General features: G+C 45.9%; 1 protein-coding gene and 1 long non-coding RNA gene across 3 annotated transcripts in view; one reads left to right on the top strand and one right to left on the bottom strand.

Annotated features, from left to right (window-relative positions):
- FAM171A1 (family with sequence similarity 171 member A1) overlaps positions 1 to 24,647 on the top strand; it is a 124,599-nt gene that overhangs the window by 88,278 nt on the left and 11,674 nt on the right. For both annotated transcript variants that reach the window (XM_036097037.2, XM_036097038.2), the window contains exons 4-5: positions 2,292 to 2,450; positions 6,998 to 7,174. In XM_036097037.2, coding sequence (XP_035952930.2) covers positions 2,292 to 2,450; positions 6,998 to 7,174 — 336 coding nt within the window. The remainder of the gene's footprint in view (positions 1 to 2,291; positions 2,451 to 6,997; positions 7,175 to 24,647) is intronic.
- LOC144382101 (uncharacterized) lies at positions 20,247 to 23,344 on the bottom strand. The gene is made up of 2 exons (XR_013448506.1): positions 22,680 to 23,344; positions 20,247 to 21,002 (listed from the first exon to the last, which is right to left on the bottom strand). It is a non-coding gene; the product is annotated as an uncharacterized LOC144382101 (long non-coding RNA).

Below are 24,647 nucleotides of genomic sequence, written 5' to 3'. Positions count from 1 at the left end.
GATGTCTGGCTCGTGACCAAGTTCTCCTGCACAAAAAAGGAAGGGGAGGCGGCAGAGGGAGGGCAGAGCAGGGGTGGGGAGGGGAGAGAGATGCATCTCCCACTAAAATGCATGATATGCCAGAGAGCAAGAGAAGGCTGCGTGTCTGTTAGAGAGAGAGGTGAGGGAGAGAGGGAAGGGAGGACAGCCAATGGCCCCTGAGAGCTGGGGAGCAGCTAGGTCTGGGGTCTCCCAAGTTCCAGGCCAGTCCCCCTGAGGGGGTCAGTGTGATCCCCCCTTCATCTGTCAGCAGTCACCCTTTTCCTGAGGCCTGGAAGGCAGCACCTCTCCCACCCTGTTCTGCCTCAACCCTCATGAGGACAAGTCCCTCTTGGCCCCGTCACACTATAGACACTCTTTTCTTCTTATTAGCAAGTTCTTTGTTTCCCCCACTGTGTGTAACCAAGGCGGGCACCAGCAGCATTGTTTAAATTGAAAAACAGTAGACAAAGGGAAGTAAGTTCTGGGAAAGTTCACTATCACTGACAATAATAGGATCAGGGAGGGAGTAATGTTATGTCATTGGGGGTGAAGGGGTGAAAAAGAAAAGGTTGGCTTTGACTTTCCATCTCCGAGTGCAGCAGGGAGAAGAACAGAGAAGCAGACCGCTCCTCGCCGGGCGTGGAGGTGGTCCTGGGGGGCTCGAGGTGTCCGGACTCTGTGTGGACCAAGGAGGTGACAGAAGGAAGACATCAGTCTTCTGTGACATCAAAGGAAAAGACCAGACTGAGCAGAGCTGGGAGTGAACAGAGACAGATACTTGGATGCTAGTGCATTGCTGTGGGTTGTTTTGGGGGTAGAGAGAAGCCATGGAGGTTTGAGACAGGACCGCGTATCCATCCAGTTAGTTTCAGTGGAGGTGACGGAACGCAGATAGGAGTCATGACTTGGGGCATCAGGTTCCCAGGGGCCCGAAAGTGGGGCCTGTGTTTCATGGAGTGGAGAACCAGTCATCTGAGAACTCTAACCAGTGATTTTTAGGTGGTATGGGGGGCATCTGACTCTCCGCCACCTCGCTGGTACATGCTCCAGCCAGCCTACCCCAAACTTCACATCTCTTGAGCTTCTGCGGCCTCACTTGTAGGAAGAGGAATGTGGACTCTTTGATACCTTTGAGCTCTAAAACTCCCTTCTGCTAGAACCCTTTTGGATAAGCTTATTCCACACCTGAAAGTTTCTGATCCAGGGTTAAAAGGAACCCTGGGGTAGGCATAAAGACCACCAGCTTGGGGCTGGGCTGTGGTGCCAGACAGCCCCGGCCCCAGATGGGGGGCAGGGAGCCCCCAGCGGACCACAGGGGAAACTGCAGGCCCGGGGCAGGATATGCAGTGACCAGAATGCCAGGGCGGATCACTGCTTTTGAGGAATGGCTATTTTAATCCACAGAAGTGTGTAAGTGCCATAACTCCCACTTGTATTAACTTGTGTCTTCAGGATGTTTTTGCTGGGTTTGCGCAAAATGATTTAGCACCTTGACGTCTTGTGACTGTCGCCATAGCATTAGGGGAACACAGGTTCGGGTTCTGCAGCCAAAACAACATCTGGAGCCCATGCTGCCTACGGTATCACCAGGGTAACTGTCTGAAGGGGCCCAGCCCGTCCTTCTGCACACTGAGCTGCCTGCCCCAAAGGGAGTGTTCCCACCTCCTTTCTAGAGCCTCGTCCTCAAACGCCCAACATGAGCTGTGACGAATAGGGTGCACCCCACCCGCAGAGACTGGATGCCACATGGCAGCTTCTCGTTTGGAGTTCTTGTCCAGGCTGCACATTGAATTCCCTTGCCGGGCTTCAGTTTGGTCTGTGGAGGGAAGCCAGATTTTACCAGAAGATTAAGGAGGTGTTTGTAACAGTCTTAAAGGGTGTCGCTTGCTTTGTTTACGTAAAGAGATGAACTGTCATCTACTCGTTTCACTGATGCGGACTTCCTTTCCTAAAATGTTGCCCCCCCCCTCCAAGGGCGAATGCTGGGCAGTGCAAAGCTTGCTCACAAATAGGACTTGGAAAGCTTTTTTGTTAAAAACCTGAATAACATCCTGTGTCAAAACAAATGTGACAATGGGCTATTATTTCTATCCCCATAATAGCATGTTGTCACATCTTTGTGCCCTGCGGGGCGCGGCGAATGGGGGATGGGCGGAGAGGCGGGGACGAGGGGGAGGGGGCGGGGAGGCGCGCTGCCACTTGAAGTAGCTTCCTGGTTGCCTGAGATTTGCCGCTTCCCCGGGAGGTAACTCCGAAGTTCATTTCTGCAGGTGCCCGGCCACAGCCTCGAGTTCACTTCCAGAGGAGAGCCCTGCGGCTGCCTGAGAACACCAGCTACAGCGACCTGACGGCCTTCCTCACGGCCGCCAGCGCCCCGTCCGAGGTGGACAGTTTTCCTTATCTGCGAGGCTTGGATGGAAATGGAACAGGTAATTGGAGTCTGTTCTCCTCTCACTTGGGGCTTCTGTGGTTGCATTTGGGGATGTGGCTCGAAGTGTTAGTACTGCCCAGAAGACCACCGGAGTTGTGAAAGTTCAAGTGCGTTAGAGCCGTGTTAGTTCGGGATTCCCGTCTACACCACGGCGGAAGTACATTTGAGTGCACCTGTCTCCTTCAGCCATCTTGGCTGACGTACCTTCGGAGCTCCCCTTTGATAGACTAAATATATTTAATTCAGAGAAGTGCTTATAATTGAAGTTGGGTTTGTTGTTGTTTTTTTTTTTTCCCAAGTATAAGGCTCTCTGCCCTTGTCCCACTTCCCCCTGGAGTGGGTTTGGTGGAGCCGCCTGCGTGGCCGCCCTCCCTCTCCCACCCACGGGTCACAGCGGGGAGGGGAAGGGGGGCAGTGGCTCTGATGCAGAGAGTGGGGACAACGGGGATGTCATGTCTAGGAATCAGGAGCATTTAGGAGCGGGAGCCTCTTCTCTACCATCTGCACCCACCCAGCATTTTCCCACATCTTTCCATCCTCTGCGCTGTTCTCTTTGCCTTGACTTGGCAAGCAGTGCTCAGGCTTTGATGTTGATTTGAATCCAGACCTCTAAGTCAGCTTGGTCCGTGTCACCCTAGACTGGCCGGACACATAGAGCTAAAAAATCAGAGAAACTAAAAACCAGCAGCCAGAAAATATGTAACAATTCCTTATCAGTAAAAAGACTGGCTTGCAGCCAACAGTGCACTCGGCACTCGCGTGGTCCCTAGTCCTAGGGACTGGAAAGTGGCAGATGCTGAGGTCCTGAGTCATTTCTTGTCTCCCCTCTTCTTTTCCCGACACTTTTGATTAGTCACAACATAAACTTGAAAACCAGAGGCTGTTCTGGGTTAAATCCCACCAGGTGAGGAGGTGACTGCGTTTTCCCCGAAATGCTTTTATTGAATTTCCCTGACTTGTCCAGTGCTTTACATAAACGGATCTTGGATCCTTCTGAAAAAGCTTTTACACCTGCAGCATCTGATCCATTTTGTAGAATGCTGACAAATTTCTGGTGACCAGTCAAGGTGACCTGGTGATTTGTTACTCACTTTTTGCCCATCTGTGGCACCTGCTTTCAGAAATGGTTCTTCTTACTTCAATTTTATACATGATGAAGATGCAATTAAGACATCGGTAACTGGCCGTCAGATAAAACTGCATGGTAGTCACTTTAAGTAAACATTATTGGGGGGAAAATGTTGACTTTTACTGTAAGTGTACAGGCTGAGGAGAAAAGTAGTATTTCAGGGAACATGAAAAAGTACAATTTGAGACCATCATGCAACCTCCACCCAACAAATGGTGCACAATCATAAAACCCTAACTTGGAGGGACGACCTCATTCCTCAGAGCTCATTAATTTTTCTGTGCCCCATTTCCAAGAGCTCTTGAATAAATTATGAAATCCGAGATGATGGGGAAGGGAGAAGAACAAAAAGACATAGAACTATTGATTTTAGAGGGGTTTGTTTTATTTTAAAATCACTGTGTTATTTCAGAGGGAAGAAAGAAGGTCTTTAGAAGGTTACACGCAACTTCTTTTCCACTGAAAACACTGACAGCTGATGTGGGAAGACGAATCCGACCTACTTGAGGGCTGCCAGGAAAGGCGACCACCCCTGGGCGTGTTGGCTCACACCTGTGAGCGCATTGGAGTGTGGGCTCCGCTTAGCACCCCGACATCTCACCAGCTAGGTGCCTGTCTCCAGTTTCCCATGGTGCAGAGCCTCTCTTCCCCACCCCCCAACACTTGCTTGCTTGCCTCCTGTTTTATAAGATGCATCTAAGAGATCTCAGCTTTGCGTGAGGGCCTGGCCCACACATAGCTGTGTGAGACGGCAGGTCCTAACCAGAGTCCGGCAAAGGTGAATGGAGGCCATGAGTGGGATTGGAAAGGGCTCTGAAGGCTGGTGTCCTCGGAGTGTTCTTGGTTGTGTCCAGTTCAGAGGGAGTTTATCCAGAGTTGTAAATAGAACAACTCAGCCAGATGGAGATTTGGCCCATGTTCTCATTTGTTCACCTCCGTCCACCTGCTCCATAGTGTCCTGGTGTCACATGGGGCCGCCGGCTTCCCCACACAGGCCCGAGACACTACACCTTCACGGCATCACGCTCCCCACTCTGGTTGCTAAGAAAGCACACAACCGTCCTTTGACATTCCCAAGGGGTTTTCAAGAAATGACTCCTGCTAGTAACTCCAGGAAGACAGAGAGGAGTCCGTAAAATGACTAACATCCAGCAAAGCTGGAAACAGAACGCAAAGCCAAACAGAACCCTAGATGCTCTCTGAGCAAAACCCCTCATGTTACAAGGGACGGGTCGGAGGCCTCCTAAGCTTGGTCCAGTGGTGCCGCCTCCTCCCCCTGCTGCCTTTGCCTGACACCTGTCTTTACTGGGACATGACAGGAGCCTGGTAACATCAGGAGAGGGGACAAGAGGGAAAGATCTCATTATATACAGAACTCAGTGCTTTGTGTAGAGTTGCAGTCTTAGAACAAGTGCTGGAAGGGAAACAGTTGAGCCCTTCGAAGTATGACTCATTCCAGAATAAAGAGGGTGGGAGGGTAAAGGGAGAGTGTTTGGGAAGGCCTAGAGTACGAGTGGGCCTTTAGCGGGGCACTGAGAAAGAGAAAAGAAGCCTCAAGAAAGCAAGTGTAACTGCCTGCTCTGTCCTCTAAGGGAGAGCTTTTAAAAGAACCTTAAATCACATGAACCTAATGTATATTGCTTTAATTAAGATGCCCTTTTCTGCAATGCTGTACTTACTTCTAAATGTTTATAGCTGAGTCTGTTTTCTTTCCATAGGCTCATAGGAAGGCATCTAGTCCAGATAATGCAGATAAGAAAAACAAATCCCTGAGGAGTGAAGTAACTTCCCTGAGGCCACATATGCGGCTAGTGGGTGCATCTGGTACTGGAACTCTGGCTTCCTGGGCCAGGAATGTGCAAAAAAATAGGAAGGGAGAATTGCTGAGTGGGGATGAGGAGGCAGAGCTAAGTGGGAGGCAAGGATGGATGAGGAGTCTGGAAGGCTTTCCTAGTCTACCTGCTGCTTCCCTGTGCAGACCTCCTGCCTCGGGTTTGCTGAAAGCAGCAGTTCTCCCCAGTTGAGAATGTTATGTCCGAGTTGTTTATTACAAAGGCTAGTGAGTTCCTGAATTTTTCTTGGTTTTCAGTTCTGTCTAATCCAGAGAGTCTAACAGAACCTAGAGAGGTACATCATAGACCTGGCTTGACTTCTGTGTTCCCTTTGGGCAGTTGGCACATTTAGGTCTCAATCCAGAAGATATTTTGACCAGAAATCTGGTAAATTCTGGGTTTTCTTTACCCTCAAGTGAAATGGCCAGACTGAAAGATTTCAGAACTTGAACCTGTGATTCCAATGTGGACCTTTTGATGAAATTCCCATTATCGTGCCTTCTCCTTCAATAACAGAGATGGATATAAATTGTAAAAGATAGTTCTGTCATGACTCATATATATTGCTCTACAAAGAGTTTAGCTATAACTTGTGTTGAAACTCTAAAATTCACTTAGATTTGCTTTAAATGTTTACATCTAGTCCTAAGTGGAGGTTCGCATTAGCTCAGGTAGTTGATGGGTAGGTAAGTATCTAAGTAGCTTAGTAAGAAATCCTACAGATTATGTTCTAATGGAGCTTACATTTTTTTATCACCGTGCTTTTGTCATTGTGCTCAAGATTTAAAATTATAACAGAAAACATTTTGTGTAATATTATATTTCACTGGAGAAAAATTGTCCTAAAATGGATTACTTAAGTAGATAAATATAATATCGCTGTCATAAGCATTCCCTGATTTATCTATAAAGTAGGCAGTCATTAAAGCATTGGCTTGGGTAAAAGGCCTCTAATGTAGAATAATTGGGATATTAAATTCCTTTTAAACAGATCAAAATAACAATGACAACTAAAATAACTCATAAATATTTCAAGTCCAGGTTTTTAGTAGTGTACTTTTAGTAGAAGTAAGCTAGGATTTTGAAGCACTCCTTGAAAAAAAAAAATTCCTTCTTTTTTTTAAGCAGTCTCTAATGCAAAACATTTGGTTTCCTGATGGGGCTCTGCCAAGTAATTAACACGTGCATGGGGCTGACTTTGTCTAGGAGTTGATTTCAGGGATTTCTACACATCGCCTCCTCTCACCTTACAGATGAGTCTTTTCCTTTTGAGGCCCCTCTTTGAAAGCAAAGCACCACAGTGTAGTTGAGTCGGCAGACCTGAGCTTAGATCCCAGACAGACCACCATGCCCTTGGGGCCAGCTCCCATTACTACCCTCTGTGAGCTTGTGTCTTTTATCTGTAAACTGTGGATTTTGCCTACCTTACAAAGATGCGGTGAGGATTTTATAAATGTAAAGGGCTTACTGCCGTCCCTGGCACGTAGGAGGTCCCATACTCAGTGAATGGCAGATGCAGACGGTGGCAGGAGCCCCCCGTAGGTCCCTTTTGCACGTGTGATGGAGAATCCCTCTTGCTTCCAGGAAACGGCACCAGGTATGACCTGACCCCAGTCACGGCCGTCAGCGTCCACTTGCTCAGCAGCGATGGAACACCGGTGCTGGTGGATGGTCCCATTTACGTCACCGTGCCCCTGGCCACACAGAGCATTCTGAGGCACAATGCTTATGTCGCCGCGTGGCGGTTTGACCAGAAGCTGGGTAAGCGAGACTCCTGTGATTGGCTAGCAGGGGACTTCATGACTGTTTGATTTTCCTTTTAAGAAGCCCGTGCAAATCTCCTCTCCTTGAAGGTACTGAACGTTGCGTGGTTTCTGGCTGGTGAAGCTCACGCCATTGGGCCATGCAGGCACGCTCTCTGGAGGCTTCTCTTGTTTTCATTTCTGTTGTACATTTAAGCTAACTTACTTGAGTCTTTAAAGGTCATTAGAGCTAAAATTGGCTCCCCTAATCTTTAGCCTTTTATTCTTTAGGTTCTGTCATCTCTCTTGGTCATGTGGTTTTTAAGTTTAATGAAAAAGGAAGAACATTGTCAACAACGTCCCAAGAGAAACTAAAATGACCCATAATCCCCCCACCTAGAGAAAACCACTAATCGTATTTGGCATTATATCCTTCCAGTTATTTCACCATGCACGTATGTGTTAGTTATCTGTCGCTGCACAACAAATTGCCCTAAGACTCAGCAGCTTCAAACAACAGTGAGCATCTCTTACCTCACATTTCTGGAGAGTCAGGAGTCCAGGGACAACCTAGCTGGGTGGTTTCTGGGTCAGGTCCTCCAGCAAGGTTGCCGTCGGGCTGCCAACCAGGGCTGTGTTCATCTCGGGGTCGGGTGGGGGCTGGTGACCGTGCTTCCCATCCCGCAGGGCCGTTACAGGCCTCAGCTGCTCACTCGCTGTTGGTCTGTAGGTCGGAGGCTTCCATTCCTTGCCCTGGGGGTCCCTCCATAGGGCTGCTCACAACGTGGCAGCTTGCGTTCACTGGAGCAAATGATCCAAGAGAAAAAAATAAAATAAAATACAGAAGCACAAGTGGGCAAAATGGAAGTCACAGTCTTTTACAACCTAATGTCAGAGTGTGACACACCATCGCTTCTTTCCAGATGCTGTTGGTCCCAGGGCCCAACATAGGTACAGGGTGGGGTGGACTGCACAAGCATGTGAACACCAGCAGGTGGGGGTCCCTGGGCACTCTTAGAAAGGCTGCCTTCTGCAAAATATATTTTTAACAGGAGTGGGATATATGCTATAATACTGTTCTGTAACTTGCCTTTAAAAACCACTTGCATATCATAAACATCTTTATGTAGCATCAGCTGTGAGACTGCAATGTCAAAATTAATGATTGTGTAGTATTTCATTATGTCAATGTGTCATAATTTGGTTGCTCTGTGCCCTATAATTAGAGAAAACATTACTATTCTTACCAGTGCTGTGAAAAATATCTTTGTAGCTAAATCTTTAGGCATGGCCATGGTTGTTTCCTTAGGATAAAATCTTAGAGGAAGTGATACTGCTGGATTAAAAATGTATGAAATTCTAAAGCTTTTAATACATCTTTCCAGATTGTTCTCTAGGAAGTTTTGTAGTTGATGCTCTTCACAACAATATGGGCACACATGCTTGTGTGCTTAGATTTTCATACCATCTTCGTTCTTATACCCCTTCGGTACCCCGTCCCTTGAAAGTCAAGCTTGAAAATGCCAGTTTTCAGATGCCCTCATCCAGAATTTTAAAGCATTAGACCATGCATAAAGATTATTGGGAGATGTTTGATGTCAAATGTATTTTCAAAGATACCTAATTCAATGAGGAGTCAAATCATAGTTCTGGGAGGGGTGCCTGGGTGGTTCAGATGGTTAAGCATCTGCCTTCGGCTCAGGTCATGATCCCAGGGTCCTGGGATCGAGCCCCACATCGGGCTCCTGGCTCAGCGGGCAGTCTGCTTCTCCCTCTCCTTCTGCTTCTCCCACTGCTCATGCTCTCTCTCTATATATATCTCTGTGTCTCCAATGAATAAATAAAAAAAAATCTTTAAAAAATCATAGTTCTGGGAATTTATATTTGAAAAGAAATGCCTGTTGGGTGTCTGGGGTTTGGTCTTGTTTTGTTTGTTTTGTTTTGCTTTTGCTTCGTTTTGCTTTCCAAATAATTACTAACAGGAGCCATAATCATTTGTGTGGAATTCACTGATTTCACTAAAGACGTACTAAACTTGACGTTGACAGATGGACGGTGCCATTTCCTTAACATAATCCTGCACTGAGATAGGCTGCCGCTGACGTGTGTCCTCGAGGACTTAGTCAGGACCTAAGGAGCCCAGCACCTCCCAGAAGAAGACAGATTGAGAGGGGCATGCCTGGGAGAATCTCAGAAGAACACAGGAGAAAGTAGGAAGGAGAAGGGAGACAGCTTGTATTTTGTATCCTGAAAATCTGGGTCTGCTCTTGTAAAGCTGTAAGTCCCACCTTGGGCAAATCCCCGTGCCTGTTTTCTCATTCGTATAAGGTGTGTGTTTGTCAAGGCTCTTATTCCCTTGTATGTTCTGCTTCTCTCCCTTCGACCTCCTAGTTGGCCCCAAACATGCCCAGGTCAGTGCACTGAAGCAGCAGCATGACGTGTGGTTAAGAGCAAGGGGCCTGGGGGCACACTGGATTGTTATTCCGCCTCTGCTACCCACTGGCTGTGTGGCCCCGAGCAAGTTACTTAACCTCTCTGTGCCAGTTTCCTCAACTGTGAAATGGCGATGATAATAATAATGTTGTTACAAAGAGTGTATTAGACAAAGTTCTCCAGAGAAACAGAACCAATAGGGTGTGGGGGTGGGGGTGTGTGTGTGTGTATATATATACATTAAGGAGGAAAGAGATTTATTTTAAGGAATTGGCTTATACATTTGTGGAAGCTGGCAAGTCCGTAATCCGCAGGGTCAGCTGGCAGACTAGAGACCCAGAGAGGAGCCGATACTGTAGTTTGAGCCCAAAGGTAGTCTGCTGGCAGAATTCCCTCTTCCTTGGGAGAGGTCAGTCTTTTTCGTAACGCCTTCAACTGACTAGATGAGGCCCACCCATATTATGAAGAGTAATCTACTTGATTCAGCCTACTGATTTATATGTTACTCTCACTTTAAAAATACCTTCAGTGCAACATCCATACGTGTCTGACCAAATATCTGGGGACCATGGCCTAGCCAAGTCGACACAAAAAATTAACCACTCCAAGGAGAAAATGAATTAATGGTTGTAAGAGGCTTAGTATAGCGCCTAGCACAGAACAAGGACACCCGAAGAGTTTAGAAAGTAAACAGAAGTCTCCCCATCCTGTAGAAGGCTCCCACGGACTGTGCCCTTCAAACCCCTTAGCCCAGATCTCTTGAAGGACTGTTCTCCACGTGCTGCGTCCATTTCTCAGCCCACTGTGATCCTACTCCTGCCTCCCACTCTTCGGGAACAGGTGTCCCGGAGCTCATCAGCGGCTGCACGACTCTGAAGGCAGGTGACCTCCTCATCCGCTTCGAGGTCTGTGTGACATTTCGAGGTCTTCTTCCTTTGTGATGGGCCCTCCTCTGTTGGCTCTTTGACTCAGTGTCCCCCTGGGTCCTCCTTCTGTGCTGGCCACTGGCCTCTGCCCTCTGCCCTCTGCCCAGCTGCTAACTTACCCGATATCAGTTGCTGGGGCACCTCACTACTTCCCTCACTCCTACGGCTCCGTATGCACCCAGGTCCTAGTCTCTGCTCTGTGTTTCTGACCTTCCAGTAGACATCAGTTTATGGGTGTGCCATAGGAAAGTCAAGTCCAAGATGCCTAAAATTAAGGTTTATCCACTCCTCTCGCTCCAGCATCTAAACCTCTCCATATTCCCTCTCTTGGTTAAGGGTATCACCTACCAGACCATCAGAGTAGAAACCTCAGGGTTATCCCCACTTTATTCCTGCAGCCACATCCGGTCCCGTGTTGCTGTCAGATCAGCGTTTCTCAAGCTTCACCCTCTCCCTGTCTTCTCCGTGTTACCTCTGCCTCAGTTCAGACTCTTCCCTCTTTTCTGGCTAATTCCAGCAGCTGTTGGAGCGCCTCCCACCTCTCCTTCCCTCCACCGGGTCTTCTGTATCGCACCGTAGGTTATCTTTCCAAAGCACAGACCACTTTCCCATGCGAGATTGTCCCCGGGCTCCTCAGGCCCACACATGCCTTCAGAGCTGGCCCCTGCCTCACTCTGCCTCATGTCAAGCTGTCTTCTGCACACTTGCCATTGCTACCGCACCGAACTGTGTGCCCTTCCCCGGCTGCGCGGAGGTGTCCCCGTAGTGCGTCACATTATGTGAGCGGGATCTCTCTTTTTTCAAATCCCTTTCTCCATCCCCTGAACAGTAACGTAGCTCCTCTCGCTTACATTGTACGTATTACAGTGATACTAGAAATACATACGGGCAGGGCCTTGCAATTTCTTAGTTGTCAGGGCAGTTGAATATATTAGGAGATAACATTTGTACTTAAGAGGACCCATCTACACGGAAGATGATCATATACATACGTCTTTGCATCGCTTTGGAAAGATAACCTACGGTGCGATACAGAAGACCCGGTGGAGGGAAGGAGAGGTGGGAGGTGCTCCAACAGCTGCTGGAATTGGCCAGAAAAGAGGGAAGAGTCTGAACCGAGGCAGAGGTAACACAGAGAAGACAGGGAGAGGGTGAAGCTTGAGAAGCGCTGATCTGACAGCAACACGGGACCGGATGTGGCTGCAGGAATAAGAGAGCAATGCATGTACTGTGATCATGGCGGTCCTTGTGAGGGAGACAGGAGGAATCAGAACCAGAGGAGAAGGCAACAGGGTGGTCAGAGCAGAGACTCCAGCAATGTCCTTTGAATATAGAGGGGACCACAAGCCAAGGAACACAGGCGGCCACGAGAAGCTGAACAGGGCAAGGCAACAGATTTTCCCCTGGGAGCCTCCAGAGGGAACCAAGCCTGCTGACACCTTGACTTGGGCTCAATGGAACTGACTTCAGACCTCTCACTTCCAGAACTTTAAGAGAATACAGTTGGGTTGTTTTAAGCCCCTAAGTCTGTGGTCATTTATTACAGAAGCAACGGGAAATTAACACAATACAGAAGTCAGTGAAAACAAAGAAATGTGCATTGTTAGGAGGAAGCCTCTGAAATAGAAGTTACCCGATTCTCTATCTCTTCTCTGGAGATAATCCCCACAGCATTAAGCCTTTTGCCATCGAGAACCTTCATTGTGTACATGCTCTATTTTCACTCAAATGGTCTTTTTAACTGAGTATCTACTGCGAGAAATGTAACTTCCAACTCCTGGCTATAACAGCTTGTATGTGTACACAGAAAAGCCAACGTTTACATAGTCATTCAAAAATAATCAAATGAATTAAAATATGCTTTCTGAAAACTTTAAGATTGATGGACATTTCAAAGAAACTGTATGTTCTTTAACTTCCTAAATTCAATAGAAGCCTATATATTTCATAAGGTTGGGTTTTTTTTTTTTTACTATTTTTTTCTTTATTATTAAGGTTCTTATTTTGTTATATTTAATCAATAATATCATTATTTAAGTAGAAATTAAGTTATCTTGGTTAAATAAAAAGTTCCAAGTATTATCAGATCAGGAAAAAAGTAGGAACACATCTTAAGCATGAAGCACTACTTACTAATTAATAGCTATTTATGATTAATTCAAACACAATAAATAATCACCTCAAACCATTTTAACACTTTAAATGATGTGCTTTTAAGGTAAATCAAAGTAATTGTAGTTCCAAACTGTTTAACAGCCAGATACAGCAATCTGTGAATCCATTAAGAATTGTTCACCTAAATCAGGGTCGGCAAACTACAGCAAAGCTAAGAATGGTATTTACATTTTTAAATGATTGAAGAAAGAATCAAAAGAAGAAGAGTATCTCATGGCACATGAAAATTATATGAAATTCAAATGTCAGCATCCCTAAGTAAAATTTTATTGGATGCTATGGACTGAACGTTTGTATCCCCCTCCCCAAAGTTCCTGTGTTGAAATCCTCACCCCCATGTGTGTGGAGGTGGGGCCTCTGGGAGGTGATCAGGTCATGAAGGTGGAGCCCTCAGGAATGGGACTAGTGCCCTTGTCAAAGAGACCCCAGAGAGCTCCCTCACCCCTTCCACCACGTGAGGACACAGCGAGAAGATGCCATCTGTGAACTAGGAAGTGGGATTTCATGAGACACTGATTCTGACGGCACCTTGATCTTGCACTTCCCAGCCTCCAGAGCTGTGAGCAATGAATATCTGTAATTCATAAGCCACCTCGTATGTTACTATTTTTTATAGCAACCCAAAGGGACTAAGACGCTGGAACACAACCATACCCATTTGTGTATGGTCTGCATGAGTGCTATCTCATTACACCCGTCGGGTTGAGTGGTTGAGACAGAGACCAGATGTCCCCACAAACTGAAAATACTTACTATCTGACCTCATACAGAAAAATGTGATCCTTGATCTAAAGGCATTGAGAGGGAAGCTCTTACCATTCTAGTATTAGAATGTAGATTCTAGGGACGCCTGGGTGGCTCAGTCGGTTAAGCATCTGACTTCGGTTCAGGTCACGATCCCAGGGTGCTGGGGTCGAGCCCCGTGTTGGGCTTCCTGCTCAGCAGGGAGCCTGCTTGTCCCTCTGCCCACCCCCCTGCTTGTGCATGCTCTCTCTCTGACAAATAAATAAGTAAAATCTTAAAAAAAAAAGAATGTAGATTCTACGCTCATGGTCTGCAGGGCCGAAGTGAGGGCGCCTGGTGCAGCCACATCCGTACTTCCTGCCATCCGGGTAGCCCTCCAGCATTTTGCCAGGAGTGAGCATTGATGCTCAGAGTGATAACACCTTTGTTAAAGGGCAAGACTTCAAACTCCGTAAAGAAAGATGGAATCGCTTTTAGTCCCATGGGACTTTTATTTGAAAAATAAATCCACATTTTGACACTAACTCGAATACCACAGTCCGTGACTGCCAGATAACTGAAAGTTTACTCTTAGGAGAGGGACCTCGAGGTGCTCCTTTTCAGACACCATTAGACTGTAGTCAGTATTTGATGCTGCCATTTATCACTCTTGTCATCGTCGTCTTTTTCTTCTTTCTTCTTTCTTCTTCTTCTTCTTCTTCTTTTCTTCTTCTTCTTTCTTCTTTCTTCTTTCTTCTTTCTTCTGGCTACAGTCGTCCTTTTTCTTTCCTTTTGGAAGAAGCGAGAAATTTTCCATTATACAAATTAGCATCTCCATCCTTCAACCCACATGTTCATTGGGGGATGACCTAATAGATCAGCACTGTCTTAGAGCGTAAGTAAAATTGGATTTTGTTTAGTATGTTACAGCAGTTTGCGTTGGCTCATTGTTACGTGCACTCTCCATAAAACGGATTTCTTTAAGAAGTGCAGCTTGCCTATACTAGAGTTCAGACCTTTGCTGCATTTACAGGCAGCTCCGAAGCCGTCGTGTTAAGATGCTGCTTGATTGGTGCTGCAAGGGAGGACTCTGTGTAGTGAGCACAAGTCTTTCTTTTGAGGAATTAGAGGTTTTCTTCAACTTATGATCGTCTCGTGGTGCTTTTTTGCAAATTAGAACAATGCCAATGTCTGTGTCGTGATGGGGAAGGCTATTGTGGACATACACACATTCTCCTCAATCATGTGCGGGGGTGCAGTTTGTCCTTTGAAGGAAGCGGTTTTCCTCTCCGGGTCGGGCACACGAAGTTTCGTTGGTCATGGTGACTGCATCCTAGCTGAGGCTTTCTGGGTGGTAGGAGAGGCTTCTGTCAGCTTGCTTTTACAGCATTTGCTCTCTCGCCTAGAACTGGGACCGCAGATGGCTGTCCGATGTTCCGGGTTGTCACACTGTGATCTGACTTATTGCCCTGGGGAATGGTCACTTCTGAACATGCAAACCAGGTCAGTGGTTGGGATTTAAAGTGACCCGGTGACATTGGCCAAGAAATCAACCTTTCGGTTTCTGGATGCGATGAGTTTCTGCGGTTTAATGATCACTTGGGTTACTGGATTTGAATACTCTTCATTCTAACAAGATGACAGAAATAAAAGCATCTTCTAAGTGGAGCTACATTGTAGAATCCAGTTTTAACTGCCTTCCCAAAACACAGCCTGCAGAGTGTGTGTGGGTTGCTATAGAAATGGCAGTTACTGAACCACCTCTTATCATGCATGTATGGTGCATATGTAGCAGGCTCTCAGGATCCCCACTCATAGCTGGCCTGGAGGGGATTGGTCTCCGCTTCAGAAGGTGAACGTTACTGCTGATGCTGTGCTCTTTGAATTAGTCCATTTAGGTAAGTCACAGCCAGCCTGCCCTGGAAGGTGGAGCTTGATTTAAAATATAGATCTGGATGTTTTTTCCATTCCATTGTTTTTTTGGCGGGGGAGGAAAGGATGGGAGTTCTTATAGCACCAAATTATGTTTGGAACTGGCAAAAAATGAACATAACATCCCTGCCTTATCTTTTTCTCTCTCTGTCCTGAGCCACACGTCAGGAGGGAAGGTGACATATTGAATACCAAGATGTAGAGATTGAATTACAAGGATGAACTATATTACACCGGCTGGGCAAAAGTTAGAACAAAAGAAAGGAGTTCATGTTTCTAGCAATTAAGTGCATATTTACATGTGTGATATTAATTTTAGAACCGTGTTTTTTTCAAAAAGAACAGACTCCATAGTTAAGAGTACTACAAAGAAAGAAGCAGACTCACCTAATCTTAAGTGTGATGTCAGTAGATCCTTAAGAAAATGATATGAAATAGGTCTTCTCCCAGGGAAGGCTATTTCTTAGAAACAAAGAACTCTCAGGAAAGGAATCTCCACTTTCCCCAGATGTTAAAATTGCCTACAAAAGTGAATTCAGGCTTCTGTTGGGTATGTCGGAGAAACCAAGGTAATTTACCTGCAAGAGAGCCGACTGAAATGATGTAAAGGACAGAAAGGAACACAAGGGAGGGACAGGACGTCATTGGGGTAAATGGTGGTAATCCGATGGCTGAACTCTAGCTGACCGGGAATCTTGGCTGCCATGTGGCCAACAAACCGGTGTGGTTTCGAGACACAGATTGGCATCTTTTTGCCACGACAGGCCATGAGCATCAGCACTGTGATGACGCGCTGCCCCTGTGGTCCAAGGGGAGTGCGCTTGGGCCGAGGAGCCCGTGCGCCGCCCATGGGGAGAACGGATGCACAGTGATCTCAGAACATGGACATTTGTTTTTCAGTTGTTGCCTAGCAACTAAAAAAAACATTCTTGTGATATCAATCCATTCCTAGGAATCGTTAAGCCTTTTGTGTTTGTAGCCACCGCCTCCCCACCCCCAGCCCTGAAATGAGACTTTTCAGAGAATAATGAATTGCCATCACATGAGCTACGTTGTAGTTGTGGTTCAGGGCCATTTTTGTTTTGAAACCTTATTCTTACAGACTTCATCTTCCCATAGTGTCACTTTATACAGAAGTAGAACTTCCTGTGCTTGAGTTTAACCGAAACAGTTTTTGGCGAGCTTTACAAATGACTGTTGCCCACTTTGTGGCCTTGGACTGAGATCAGCATGTTCCTCCTGAAAGGAAATGTGTCTTACTGTCAACTCTTAATTCCCACTTACAGAATATTCACGTTGTGGATTTTCTGTGGCAAATTTGTAGCCTCCTGCTGGCTTCCCCGTCACCTGGAAGCCTCCAAGCCCCCTTGCGTTGCCGCTGCCCCTCGGCCTGCCTTTTAAGCATTGCGTCTAGCATTGCTCGTTCTAATGTCAGCCTGGGTGAAAAATAGGAAGGTTGGAGCTGCCATAATTTACTTTAAAACCAAACAGTTTTAAAATGGGTTCTGTTTTCAGTTCTCTCCATTGAAATGGATAATTAAAGGGAAAGGTATTTTTTGAAAGAATTTGCACTGATATTACAGTGTTTAGCAGGAGTCTATAGAATATAGGCAGTGTAAAGCCCAGCAATTGAGGCAGCTTGGACTTGGAAACTGGCTCCTCCTACTAACCAACTAGGTTACTAGTTGTGTGATGTTGAGCAAGTCCCTTAACCTCCCTGGGCCATAAAATGGGAACGGCGCCTTGCCCTCGATAAAGAGCTCTGTGCATGTTAGCCATCATTGTTATAATCATCACTGCTATTGAGCCCATATTCAGCTTCTGCAGTTTGGGTGAAACATGATATAAGAAAGAAGGACAAGAACAGCGAAGTCCTAGTGTCTTTAAATTTAGTATCCATTCTCAGCTAAGGCTGTCGTGTATTTGGTAAGCCCCAGGTATCCAATCTGATCGGCTGGTACCCTTGTTTCATATTTATATGAGCTGTTCCATGTTTTGAATGTCCTTGCTGTTTCCCTATTTCCAAATAACTCTTACAGTTCAGAATAGGTTTTGATTTGAGCAAAGCAGGCAAATAAGTCCCCTGGCGTGCTGAGCAACTGTTTGCCCAGGGAGAGAGCCCGGCCAGGTGCCGGGCATCCGAACTTCAGCGCAGCCCTGCTCTTCCTTCTCACAACTCTGCACCCTTGATCTTTATAGCAACCCGTGTTATTGTCCTCACCGCAACATGTGAGGACCCTGAGGAGGAGGACTTGGGATGGAGGAAGATCCAAGGTCTAGGCTTTCCTGAGTAAGATTCCAAGTTTTTCAAACTGGAACCTGTTGGCCCAGAGAGCGTCTTTGGTGTATGGGAATTGCCCACAAGGATTTTAAAATCTGAGGGTTGGGTTCTGATATTAATCTTGTAAAATTTAACATGAAGAATATTCTGTATCATCAGGATTCGATACAGAATATAAAGCCGTCAGATACTCTCATTGCCTGGATATACACTTATCAGTAGACTAGTGGATAGAATAGAATCACAGAGAGAGAACTGAACTGGGGTAGCTGCCATTCATCAGGGACCCCACCATATTAAGGAATGTAAGATCAAAGTCCGTGGAAAGAGGAAAATTTCTTGGCAAGTTCAGCCAGAAAAAGGTGGCAGGAGAATCGAGACACAGGCACACCAAGCCCAAAAGAAGCTTCACCCTACATCTCTGTCATATTTATACAAGTAACAAGTGCCCTAGAGGCATCAGGTACTACATTATGTTGCTGTTTTTTTTTTAATTTAATTTTATTTTGAAATTTTATAGCCCGTGTCTGTTTCTTTTTTAAACTTGTTTTGGTTTCAGACTTTTATATGAGCTACACTCTTTTATATTAGGATATATTTAACACATAATGACTTTTTAAATAAGTTGAACACATTGCATAAGAATTTTGTTTCCCTTCTAAATTAATTTTGTACATTAATCAAGTCTGGAAATCATCAGAAGGAAAGACAGTCCTGGCCTGATGTCTATTTTCGGCAAAGCTTCATCAACACTCCTGATTTAATCTTGGAAATATATGCACTACTGAGAAAATCTTTTAGATAGGTCATTTTATCTTCTGAACTTTTTAAGATTTATTTATTTATTTGAGAGAGAGAGAGAGAGCACAAGTGGGAGGGACAGAAAAAGAGGGAGAGAGAATCCCAAACGGATACCACGCTGAGCGCAGAGCCCGACTCAGGGCTTGATCCCACGACCCTGAGATCATGACCTGAGCTGAAACCAAGAGTCGGACACTTAACCGACTGTGCCATCCAGGTGCCCCCATTTTGTCTCTTGGAATAAAGTTCTCCCTCTTAGTGACTCTGCCCCTTGGGCAGTACCAACCTTAGACTGAGCAAGAGGGAGAGCAGCTCTGACCCTCTGCTTTAGAGGACCTCACTCTGACCCTCCTCCAGCTGTGCCCTCTCTACATGGGATGAGACATCCACTGACCCAAAGGGATATGACCACCTACAATCTGAGACCCCTTTCTAGAATACCCTTCTGGTACCCTAGAATCCAGGGTTCCCTGCCCACACAGGCCTAACCTGGCTTCCAGGTGCTCTACCCCAAGTCCTTTTCCCAGGGGGAAGACCCCCCCCTCCCACCCCTATACACATGCCATGTGCATACCCTCAGGCCAGAGGAGTGGCCAAGGAGTGGGCTGGCTGGGTCTTGAGCTTGGACATGGAGTAGGGATCCATATCCATGTGCACAAGGCAAAGGGTGAGTTAAGGGGTATAGGTCTCAGACCAACTCTCCTCTTACCGTTTGTTCCAGCATGTACTCTGAAACACTGAAGAATTCTACATCCAATCCTAGACTTTAGGTTCTATAAAGTTATGGTTGAAAGGTAGGACGCTTTTATTTAACAACACGATCACTTGCTTTGTAAGTTTTAAATACTTAGATATGTTGTAATGGACGTCCATTTATACTCTCATCTTGAGTTCTGCAAATGTTAGGGGTGAGCCTGTGCCTGGGCAAATCACTCCCTTCTCTGAGCCTCATGTTGGTAGCCTCCAAAATGAGGTAGAGAATGCCTGCCTTTCAAGGTTGTAGAAGGACTGGAAAGAGACAAGGTCCATGAAGCACCTAGCACACAACCAGGGATACGTGATGTTTTGACTATGTTGGTTCTTTTTGCCCCTTACCTGGAGTCACTCCTTTAAAATTAAGTGTGTTTATATGCGTGCGCATGCATGTACAGAACACACACACCGAGCAAACCCAGCCTACGGAGAATGCACTCCGTTCGAGGGGTCTATAGAAGCACCGTTGCTTGCTCTGCAGTATGACCCATAGACGCAGCTGTACATGGCTGCCCCAGACATTTCAAATGTGCGGTTCGAAATGTGCCTACATCGAAGGAGAAGAAAAATAGGATCATTTGGGGAAAGGTGTTTTTTTTTTCTTTCCTACTCACTCTTTGCTGAGCTTATCCATTAGCAAAGCAGGTATTGCTATAAACCAACACTTTTCATCACTATTCTCCGAGCAGCCCTGGAGGTGGGGAGCTACTGTCTTTCTTAATCAGAAAGAAGCCAGAACTCAGCACACACACACAGCATGCCAGGGAGTGCAGGAGAGATGCAAAACATGATTTCCTTTGGACTCCAGATCCTTTCCTTTCCTAGTGTACCAGATTTCTGTGCATTCCTGCTCCTATGCCAAGACTTGATGCGGCTTAATAGAATGATGGGCTGAATCTGGGAATGCAAAACACCCCATTCCCAGGTGTGTTTGATTTGGCCCGTACAGTTGGTTTGGGGGCAGTTGTTTGTTTGCTGTGTTTTAATTTACTGCCAACATTTAAAAATTAAAGATTTCCCATGGAATTCTTTTCTTGGCTTCTCTTTTCTGAAAATCAAACAGTTCGTTCATTTCAGCAAATATTTATTTTTTTAAAAGATTTTATTTATTTATTTGACAGAGAGACAGCGAGAGATGGAGCACAAGCAGGGGGAGTGGGAGAGGGAGAAGCAGGCTTCCCGGGGAGCAGGGAGCCCGATGCGGGGCTCGATCCCAGGACCCTGGGATCATGACCTGAGCCGAAGGCAGACACTTAACGACTGAGCCACCCAGGCGCCACTCAGCAAATATTTATTGAACAGCTTATTTGTGCCATACTTTCTCTGCTCTGGCTCTTGGGATAAAGTAATGACAAAACAAGGCAAGGAAGGTCCCTGTGATTATGAAGCTTTTGTTCTAAATGAGGGAGACAGTGAGCCAGCTTGCTTCATAGGACCTAAGTACCGTAAGACTGTTAGGTAGAGTGATGTCAGAGAGAACGATCGGCTGGCCAGAGCCTTTGGTGAAGTCACATTAGAGCTGAGATCCTGTAGACACCTGGGAGCCTAACAGGAATATCTTGAGGGCAGAACATTCTGGGCAGAAAATAGCCAATGCAAAGGGCTTAAGGTTGGGATCCATGTGGTCACATCCGGTGGCGGCCGCCAGTTCCACGAGCGTCACTGCCCCTTCCAGCAAGCGCACGACCGCATCCATAGGCATTTGGATTTGCCAATTCCTGGCTGGTAGTCTGACGAGTGACTAGGTTATTTTTTTAATTTAGTAGAAATATTTCTGAAGTTGCTTCAAGCACTAGCTGCCCAGCCGATGCACCATGGCAGCGCTGTGGGAAACAGAAGTGCCAGTAATTTAGAGCTTTGCTACTCAAAGTATGGTCCACAGCTGGGGAGCCTGTTAGAACCTCAGACCCACTGAATCAGAACCTGCATTTTAGCAAGATCTCCATGGTAACAGGCTCTTTAGCAGCACTGGTTTGGACCATCTTTCCACATCTGTACAGATGTTTGTAAACTTCTCTGTTATGCTCTCCTTCGTTGTGAGTGAGCTTTCTAATGCTGGGGATTAGTGGCTGTGCGTCCCACAGTCCTGGTCCACTCCCTCCACCCAGTCTCTTCTGACATATAATTGCAAGATGGATATTGGATGTAGTGGGTAACGAACAAAATTTCTCTCCACATGGGCGTAATTAGCCTGTACTCTGATACAGAATATCAGAAAGGAAATAGCTACTTTCTAGAAATTTATATATACCTATTATAAATCCAAAATTCTCTCATTAAATTTTATTAATGCTATTATGTATCCTAATGCTTTTGGATATTTTAAGGCATATGCTTTATATAACTTTGCCAGAATCTTTATGGTTTCCTATTACTCTTTTCTAAACCTTGGTTCAGTAAGGCTTCTGATAGCTCAGCTAAAGCTTAAAGGAAAAAAGAAGAGTCACTTGCTTAGATTGAAGTTATTTTTAAGAATCTACTTCTCAAAAATTACCCTAAAAATACCCAGGGAACATGGTGTAGCTGAATACAGATTCATTTCTTGTTTTAATATCTAATAATTCAACCTATCTCTGATTTTATGCTTCAGACAGAAGGTCGTTGGTTGTAGGGAGTTGCCCTTAATTTTATTCTTACTTAAATCAGTCCTGAAATGTACTTGCCCGAAGCCCAAGGACTCCAACCATCTGTACAAAACTTTTTACTCTTCAGTTTGATTGCTTTCAACAAGAATGGTTGGATAATTGACACGAGGTAAATACTTTGCTATGTAATTAACAAGAAATGCTTCCCCCCTCACAGATCTCATGCAAAAATAATTCCAGAGAAGGAAACATAGCTACTCAAAGGCATGGACTTGACTTTGGGGAAAAACAAGGCCATGCCACAGTATCATCAAAGTAGAAATTGTCGCACGTTCTGATTTTAGTGAGGGATCCTGGCACAGTTTTGTTAGAGCATGCAGTAAAATAGACTTCGACCTTGCTTCTTCTGTGTGCACAGCTGGTAGAAAAGCATAGAAGAGGTTATAGCCCTCGAGACTGCAGATGAAAGCCCTGTAAAGTAAGTCAGTCATATCTAGATTCTAGAGAAATCCAGCGTATCCAGGGATCGGGAGAGACTCTGTGATTAAAACTAGCGATGAGAAGCAGCGGCAGAAGCACTTGCTAGGGATCTAAGAGGGGCCTACTTCTTAAGAAATTGTTCCCCCAAAAAAAAATAAAGAGGAAGAAAGAAGATTGTGCTCAGAAGAACCAGTGCCCACACTATGCAAATTATTGAGCAAGAGTCACCAGAGCTGGGAAGAGGAGATGGTTACTGGCTGTGGCCAGCAGCAGAGAGGCAAGACCATCGTGTGTTCCTACCAGCAAGTTCACGGCTGCCTCACGCATGTATGTGTCCCACCTCTCACCATAAATGTTCCCAAATATCTCACAGTGAAAATGCAGGTGTAGGAGTAGAAATAGCTATATTTCACAGTGTGGCTGTTCAGTACTCACCCTTTGACTGGTAGAACTTCTTGGAGGTGGGTTTTCTGAGTGGCCGTGGAATATCCTCATGAGTCCCAGCTTCTAGAGCTAGTAGAATTCACCCCAGTCTCTTTAAAGAGAAATGGATGAATTCAAATACGTTAGCTGCAGGAAGGCGAACACCCAACTAGCAGTACCTAAGTGATGAGGCGTTTATTGTTTCCCTGACAAAAGCCATGTGAAGCAGCTCCAGGATTGTTCGCGGGGCCCTACAAGTCCTCTGCTGTGCCCTCCTCAGCATGCCCACAGTTCACATAGCTAGAAAGTGGCAGAGCTGGAAACTCACTTGCAGGATTACCTTATGCTGGGGAAGCCATCCATGCAGTCAGCCGGCTCTGTATACTGCTGGGCTCGATCTCCCATGTTGGGAGATCCGACGTGGTGTCATATCTCACTGCAAATACAGTGGCTTGTGTCCTTGTGCATTGTCTAATGCACAACGTGTCAGCTTCAGCTTGTAATTAGTTAAAGTGTGGGTTGTCACTCACAGTTTCCTTTTCAAAATCAGTAGTGCTCCTAGTATCAGGGTTTTCTCTGCCTGTTACCAAATGTCACGATGAGTTAGCGTGGCTGCTACCATAGGGGCTTCCAGGCAGAGGAAATACGACAGGCAAGAAAAGCAAAGTAAATATGAACCCTACAGGGCGTATTCAAGTTAGACATGTGTTTTGAGCCCTTTTACCTATTTTAGAGTTTTGATAGCCATTTGTTACATTTTTTAACTCACTTTGCTTTATATTTTGCCAATAAAGGCGGATTTCATGACTGCTTGGCCACATAGCAAGAAGGCAGCCCTCTTGGTGATTGCTAAGAGAGCCCGTCACATCTTACAGGCGAGCGGAAGGCATGTCTTTCTCTGCCTGTCAATTACTGGGTGTAATAATCTTTGTGGTTAAGCATAGCTTCCAAATTAAGAACTCATGGTGCTTTATGCACAACGAACCTTGCCAGCTGAATACATAACTAATTCATTTTCAAAAGATTAGGACGACTTTTCCACAAAGTATGTATTCTTGAAAATATCTCTCAGTCTTTCTACTGGGTAAGGTTTAACTCTAGAAAATGATAATCCAGACAAAAACTGATCTGAGGGTGTAACGTGGAAGGAAAGAAATACTGAACTTGGATTCAGAACACCACTTTGGATAACTGGTTTTGTTCCCCAGTCCCTCACACTGCCTGTGGAAATTACTCGGGACACAGTTTTAAGAAGGTGGGTCATCTAGTTCCTGGTGGCAGACTGCAGTGCGGGGCGGGGCGGGGCGGGGGGGGAGTTGAGGGAGCAGAGCTGGTAACAGGAACACTGGTAGCACCATAGAAGAAGGGAGGGGAGAAGGAAGCAGGGGAGAGAGGGAGGGAAGGAGCAAGGGTATGGGAGGGTATAGCAAATGTAGGAGCAAACAGCTCCATTCCTCAGTAGGGACCTAAGGGCATCAGTATTTTAGAACCTAGCATTGTAGTTAATCATGATGATGGCCCTGAGTCATCCTGAAAAATCAAAACTATATTCAATTTTATAAGGCAGCAGTAAATGACACTTTTTAGAATTTTTGTTAGAACTTCCATTTCACATTTTGGCAAATAAAACGCAAGCTGTATAGAAGAAGAGCTTCCAAGCCATGTTGAGGAGATGTCCTGGGGCTGCCGTGGTGGGCAGGTTAGGGGGAGGAGGGCTGTACTCTTCACCTTCACGTAGAGAAGCTTATCCTACATCTTTTTTTTATATATGAATTTCTGTTTAAGATTTCATCCAAGGGAGGGGCGCCTGGGTGGCTCAGTCGTTAGGCGTCTGCCTTCGGCTCAGGTCATGATCCCGGGGTCCTGGGATCGAGCCCCGCATCGGGCTCCCTGCTCAGCGGGAAGTCTGCTTCTCCCTCTCCCACTCCCCCTGCTTGTGTTCCCTCTCTCGCTGTGTCTCTGTCTCTCTGTCAAATAAAT

The sequence above is a fragment of the Halichoerus grypus genome, chromosome 6 (genome assembly GCF_964656455.1).
Source record: "Halichoerus grypus chromosome 6, mHalGry1.hap1.1, whole genome shotgun sequence".
Taxonomy (NCBI): Eukaryota; Metazoa; Chordata; class Mammalia; order Carnivora; family Phocidae; genus Halichoerus; species Halichoerus grypus.
The sequence above is the reverse complement of the archived record's forward strand: the minus strand, read 5'-3'. Positions and strand labels throughout refer to the sequence as shown.